The sequence below is a fragment of the Cricetulus griseus genome, unplaced genomic scaffold (assembly GCF_003668045.3).
Source record: "Cricetulus griseus strain 17A/GY unplaced genomic scaffold, alternate assembly CriGri-PICRH-1.0 unplaced_scaffold_19, whole genome shotgun sequence".
NCBI lineage: Eukaryota > Metazoa > Chordata > Mammalia > Rodentia > Cricetidae > Cricetulus > Cricetulus griseus.
The window spans coordinates 380,122-387,191 of record NW_023276908.1 but is presented as its reverse complement, the minus strand read 5'-3'; the positions used below and the strand labels follow the sequence as shown (position 1 = coordinate 387,191).

Here is a 7,070-nt window from a genome sequence, read left to right as displayed (position 1 = left end):
TCTCATGCACATGAGCAGGGCCAACTCTATTGTCTTGCTCAGCAAAGCTCAGGTCTTGTCCCCCAGAGTTAGAGAGGGGCTGGGTCAGTTCTCTCACTAGCCCAAGTGGGGAGTGGGGATCATGAGAGGCTGTCTTTCCTTTACCTCTCCATCACATGGCAGATGGGAGAGGCAGAACCAGCTCTCCCACTCACTTGCCCTCAGGGCCAGATGACTTCACCCCTGACAACAATCAGCTCTTTCATACTGCCCAGGCAAGGTGCCTGCCAAGAGCTTCTCTCTACAGAGCTGCAGATGGTGACTGTAGAACCAGTTCTCCCTAGTTTTGCAGCCAAAAGGGGATGGGTCCAACTCTGCACAGCCCTATCCTCTTGGCTTTGGTGATAATGGAAACACAGACGGTACCATGGCTGCTGTAGCCTTAGACAGAGACATGACTCTTGCAAGCAGTTCAGGCCCAGATATCACGATGGCCCTGGGTGGCAAGCAGGCCACCTACGTCATCACACTCCTCACTGCCTTCATCTCTTGGATCTGCCTCTCTCCACAGGTCATGGAGCATTCTGTCCCTCAGTCTGTCTCTCTATGTCTCTGTCTCTGTCTCTCTGTCTCTGTCTCTCTGTCTCTGTCTCTCTGTCTCTCTGTCTCTGTCTCTCTGTCTCTGTCTCTGTCTCTGTCTCTGTCTCTGTCTCTCTCTCTCTCTGTCTCTCTCTCTGTCTCTGTCTCTCTCTCTCTCTCTCTCTCTCTCTCTCTCTCTCATTACATTTGGTCATCATAATAGAGCACATCCACCCAGAGCTGATCCAAATCCTATTGTGAGTGCTAACTGTCAGATCGCATACATTACTTTACTTGAATTCCCTTTTCAGATTCCCATCTAGTTTCTCACTGTGGCAGTGGGGACCAAATGCCCAGCCCCACAAATGCTTTCACCCTTAGCTCCATCTCCTTATTTCTTTGTGTCAGTACAACAGTAAAATTCTTTGTCCTTTGATACATTTCATATATTTTCTTAATATGCATACTCGATTTTTTTTCAAGGCATTTTCTGCAACCACAGAAATGACCCTGTGATTTTTTGTCTTCAAGCCCATTACTAGGCTTTATAACAAATTATTACCTCATGTGTGATAAACCACTCCTTCATCTCTGGATAAAGCCAACTTTATCATTGTGGAGGATGTTCTTGACATGTGCCTTTTAGGATGCAGGTTGGTTTCCAATCTTTTACTGACGGATGTCTCATCTGAAGATCATTCAGGATATTATGTTTGTTTATGCGATTTTGATGCGGACTTTTCACTGGTGTTGGGTATAAGTATGATGCTGACAGTTTAGACCATGCATTGACAGAATGTTTCCTTATGATTCTTTTTAAAAAATACCAACTTCAGAAGATGGCTGTAGATTAAAACTTGTAGCTTGGGGCTGTTTTAGTGTGTGTGTTGTGTGTGTATGTGTGTGTGTGTGTGTGTGTGTGTTTATTTGCTTTTGTCAAAAAGATTTTCATTAATATTTCAATCTCCTCTTCATTGTGATTCTGTATAGGCTGTGTAACTCTTCTTGGTTTAACTTTAAAGGTTTGAATGGATCTAGAAATGTGTCCTTTTTTTTAGATTTTCCAACATCATGGAATACGGGTTTTGTTATATTCCTGTATGATATTTTGAATCACATAGTATTACCTTTTGTCCATTCAGCTCTATGAGCAAATGTTCCTTGCAAAGAGTCATTGATCTGATTCAAGGTATCTGGTTTCGGGTACACCATCATTACTGCAACACCAATGAAACTCATCTTAATATCCTGCAGCAGCCCCGAGTCATGGATTTCCTGTGGGTATCAGCCCAAAGGACAGTTCCTTTCACAAGCTCCAGCAGGTAGATGTTAGGGTGGACCAACCCAAAGCCCACCTGTGGGCCTGGGTGGTAACTGAGCTGGTGAGACTGGGCCACTGGGACTGTCAGCCTTAGGTAAAAGGGAGGAGCCAGCTCCTATATGCCTATGCCTGCAGTGTCAATTTTCCCTCAACTGTGGTGAAGGGTGGGAACGTTTCTCCTAAGTGCAGGGCCAGGTCTCCCATGAAGACCACAGCTAGCTCTGTTGCTGCAGTTTCCAGCAAGGGGCAGGACCAGTCTTTGCAGGCCAGGCCAATTTTAGCAAATGATAAATATTCCGCCATAATTTTACCAATTTCTACTCCAGATGCAGTAAATATATTTGACCAGCAGGTGGCACAGGCATTCACTTAGTCCAAGGCGTTTGGTCAGCAATGGAGAGAGGTCACAAAAGCGGCTGCGCTTATCTTAGAGAGTATATGGACTTGCGGCCACAACCACTGGAACAGATGCAGCTTTCCTGCAGCAGCGGCCAGGGGAAGCCTCTGCTGAAAGCCGAGGCCTACTCACCTCTATGCAGCTAGAAACTGTCTCTGAGCTGGGTGGATGGTTCTGAGCAGCTCAGCTGCAGCGGGTCGGCTGCTAGCCGGGAGCACCTGTGGAGAGAGGGCGCAGCGCGTTGCAGGCCATGACCGCAGGCCTGGTAGAGCCCACAGCCTGTGCCAAATGGGGTGCAGGTCTCCAAGATCCTGCTCCTGACACCAGATAGAGTGGGAAATGACCAATGCGGAGTCAGGTAGAGATAGAAAGGAATTGAATAGGGAAATGCCTCACTTACAGGGCGACCCAGCCAGCCTGCAGGGCAGCGGTCTGTCCAGCAAGTGCCAAAGTGACACCCAAACAGAAAACGGAGTCACATTACATCACCCTGACCACGCCCTCGCAAGCATGGACAGGTACACCTGTAGCCAGCCCCTAAGTGGGCGTGGCTACAGCTTCCCCTACACCACCCCAATACCCACCCCGTCTATGCCCCATCTCCAACCAAATACCCACCCCATACACAGCCTGTCTCCACCCCGTCCACACCACGTCCCCACCCTGTCCAAGCCCCATCCACCTCCACGCCCCATCCACACCCAATCCTTACCCTGTCCCTACCCTGTCCACGACCCATCCCCACCCCATCTCCACCCTGGCCCCACCCTGTCTCCACCCCTTCCATGCCCCATGGACACTCCGTCCCCACCCTATCCCCACCGGGTCCATGCCCCATCCATGCCCTGTTCCCCACCCCGTCCACGACCCATCCAAACCCTCTCCCCACCCAGTCCAGCACGATCCACACCCTGTCGCCACCCCATCCACACCCCATCCACACCCAATCCCTATTCCGTCTCCACCCTGTCCACGACCAATCATGTCTCGTCTCCACCCCATGCACACCCCGTCTCCATCCCATCCCCACTCTGTCTCCACCGAATACCCACCCCATCCATGCCCCGACTCCACCCCATCCCCACTCCTTCTCCACCCCTTCCACGCCCTGTCTCCACTCCATCCATGCCCCATACACATCCAATCCCTACCCCGTCCCCACCCTATCCCCACCCTGTCCATGCCCCAAACACGCCCTGTCCCCACCCTGGCCCCACCCCATCTCCACCCAATACCCACCCTATCCAATACCCACCCGTATCCCGTGCCCTGTCCCCGCCACATCTGCACCCATCCTCAACATGTCCCCTTCCCAGCCCACCCCGTCTCCACCATACCTACCCCATCCCCACCCATCCCCACCCCATCCCCACTCCATCCCCAGATTGCATTTGCTGGCGCTACTTCTGGTTGCATTCAGGAAGGTCCCTGCATCCTGTTGGTCAGCCTGTGGTGACTTCTGGGAGTCTGTTGGAGTTCAGTGTGGCAGTTTCGCTCTCTCCCACTGTGGACAGTGGTGTTTGCTGGCATGGCCTCTTGCTCTGGGTCCTTGGACGTGCTGTCCTGTTTATGGATGTCACCTAGAACTCTTCCCTCTTACCTAGGAATACAGATAGAGTCCCGGCTCTTCTTTTTCTTCCTACATTTACCTTTCCTTCCTTTACCTTTACTTTTTTTGTTTCCTTGATTGTTTTTGTTTGTTTGTTTTATTTTTGGTTTTTCAAGACAGGGTTTCTCTGTGTAGCCATGGCTGTACTGGAACTCACTTTGTAGACCAGGCTGGCTTTGAACTCAGAAATCTGCCTGCCTCTGCCTCCCAAATGCCAGGATTAAAATGGTGGGCACCATCACACCCAGCTCCTTTACTTCTTTATTTATTCTTGAGTCAAGTTCTCACTGTGTAGCCCTAGCTGGCCTTAAACCTGCAGCAACCCTCCCTCTTCTGCCTCCCAATAGCCACGACACAGGCACATGTCACCATACCCAATCTTGGCCCTGGCATGGCAAGGGTCGGGCTTGGATTGAACAGCCTCAGAGTACTGGAGATGAAGCTGGGATCACCTGCTGCCCCTCCTCCAATCTGCAGTCAAGGTGCAGAGGTGTGTGTAGCCCAGGCTCTTCGTCCTCATCCCTGCTCCTAACTTCTGTAGATTCTCAACCTTTTAGGACAAAGAAGGGACAAAATGTACATGTTCATAAACCCCTGTGTGGCTACTCTCACGTGAGAGCCTTCCTGCGTTCTGCTACACAGTGCCACTGCCTCAGACATTATACATGATGGGTTGGGGGGAGCTCAGGGAAAGGCTGAGGGAGTTCTGGAGCCAAGCTGCCTGGATTCAAGTCCCAGAACTGTCACTTACTGGCTACCTGGTCACTCTCTGTCCTCCTTGTAAAGAGTTATTGGACTTGCATGGATACTAACTATTGACAGGTGGGTCCATGACTGCATCTTGCCACAGTGCTTCTGAAGTGTTGGGTTCTCACTAAATTATACAAGCATCAAATTCTCACCCTCACAGGGCTCTGATTTGTCTTTTCCCAGGCCTCCAAAATGTGACTCTGACACACCATAGTTACTCAGTAGGATAGCACACACTGACTGGCTTTGTTTATAATCTCTGTCTTGCTATCCAACTCCCAATTTGGAGCTTGTGAGACTGGTCAGTGGGCAATAACCCTGGTTGCTCTTGCGGAGGACCCAGGTTGAATTCCAAGAATGCACATGGTGGCTTGTAATCACTTGGAACTCCAGTTCTAGGGCATCCATGCCCTTTGCTGACCATTGTAGGCACCACATGTATTCATGGTACATGGACATTCATATTGGCAAAACATTCACACATCTTAGAGTAAAAAACCTAAAAAATTTAAAAGGTCATGTTTTCTATTTTTATTTGGATTTGTCTTTTTACACAGAGTCTCATAGCACCCCTCATTTCAACTCAGTCACTTCCTGCCTCTACCTTTTGAGGCACTGTTATGATAATGAACATTTCTGGCACCTGAAGTGTGAGGTTCAAACTTTGATTCTGTCTTGTAACAGAAAATAAAATGGTAGCCTGGGATATCTGTGGAGGAAGAAAGACACTGGTCATCAGTTTTGGGGCAACACCAGGAACAAAGAATCAGGGCTACAGTCAGCGAGCTATACTGAGAGAGTCCCTCACTTGTACCCTAGAGGTTGTGGAGCCAGCTATGTCATAGAAAGGAGGTCCATCTGACCAAGGCTGGATCTGTAGCCCCCATAACACTGAGCCTCTGGCTTTTTGGTTCCCATTGTTGATCTGTGCCCTTTGGTAGAAAGAGGAACTGCTGGCTGCTGACAGCAGGGACAATAAGACCTCTCATTATCAGAGTGTGAGGAGGGATGGACCATAAAGAGAATCAGTGGAGCTAGGCTGCAGCCTCCCACGGTCCTATAACCACTGGAAGCTGTGGGCTCTAGGGAGGGGAGGCTGGAGGTGAATATAAACAGAGTTATTCTTCTAGGCACCCCTCCATGCAGAACTAGAGAGTTCCTCAAACTCACGTTAATTTGTCACTTTATCTCTCTCCTCTCAGGTCCCCCGAAGGTGAAAGTGACCAACAAGAAATACCCAAAGGGCAGGATCAGCCTGTCATGCTGGGCTTTTAATCTGTATCCTCCTGTGGCCATCCTGGTCTGGCTTCAGGGTGGGAAGCCAGTACAGCAGCAGACTTTTGGGCCTGGGACCATTCTGCCCGGTGGTGATGAGACCTACCAGACCTGGGTGTCTATTTGGGTTCTTCCTGGACAGGAGCCAGAGTTCACCTGCCACCTGAGGCCCCTGGTTTCCTTGGTGAGAAAATGGGACAGCCATTCACCTCAGGGGGTAGGAGGCAAAGTGAGGGAGAGCCTTTGGAGTACAATCACTAAAGTTTTCTTGTTGGCCTCCAGGACATCAAGCCAGGAAAACTGGTGGGGCCCCCAGCTCTGCTTCAGCTCTGGTGGCTTCTGCTCTTGGTACCATGTTGGCATTTCTAGCCAGTGCCTAGAGCAGCAAGAACATGCAAGACAGCAAGAGACAAGGTGAGCATGTCTGAAGGGCATCCTCTCCACCACTGGATTCTTAGTTGTGGTCATCAAAGTGGATCCCCTAACATTTTCCCTTGACAGACCTCTCTAAATACCTGTACTGTCTCCCTCTAACAGGGCATCTCCTTTCTTGCCCTCCTCTATTCTTCCGTGTCTCAGTCCTCTTGTTCTCCTCCCCCCTCCCCTACTTCTCTCCCACCTACTTTCTCTCCACCCATGCCCCGCGCCCCCACTTTGCTCAGGGGTTTTCTCTCCTTCCCCTTCTTTGAGGGACTATGCACTCATCTCTTGGCATTCTCCTTGTTTCCTAGTTCCTCTGGCAGTGTGGATGGTTGACTGGTAATCCTTTGCTGTGTGTCTAAAATTGATATATGAGTATGTGTGTCTTTTGTGACTGGGTTACCTCACTCAGGATGGTGTCTTCTAGTTCCATCCATTTGCCTGCGAATTTCAAGATTTCATTATTTTTTTCTACTGAGTAGTTCTCCATTGTGTAAATGAACCACATTTTCTTCAGTGACAGGCCACTCCTACAATGTTCGAGTCACTATTACACCAGTGTATCATGCTAACAGCTCACCCTTGTAGGTACAAGGGTTTGTATCTGGGTTGGTATTCCCCTTTATCCTCTGGAAGTTTACAGAGTACCTTCTACTACCAAAACACTAATCAGTTCAAGGTTGGCTTCTCTTGACTTCTCAATGATTATGAGGTATTTAAATATGATCATTTACAATATA

General features: G+C 49.5%; 1 protein-coding gene across 1 annotated transcript in view; it reads left to right on the top strand.

The window, feature by feature from the left end:
* Positions 1–406: 406 nt before the first annotated feature.
* The window catches only part of LOC118239794 (hereditary hemochromatosis protein homolog), a 10,166-nt gene continuing 3,502 nt past the window's right edge, over positions 407–7,070 (top strand). Inside the window, 4 exon segments of the mRNA XM_035453744.1 lie at positions 407–550; positions 5,577–5,631; positions 5,838–6,094; positions 6,193–6,258. Of these exon segments, the coding sequence (XP_035309635.1) occupies positions 407–550; positions 5,577–5,631; positions 5,838–6,094; positions 6,193–6,258 (522 nt within the window).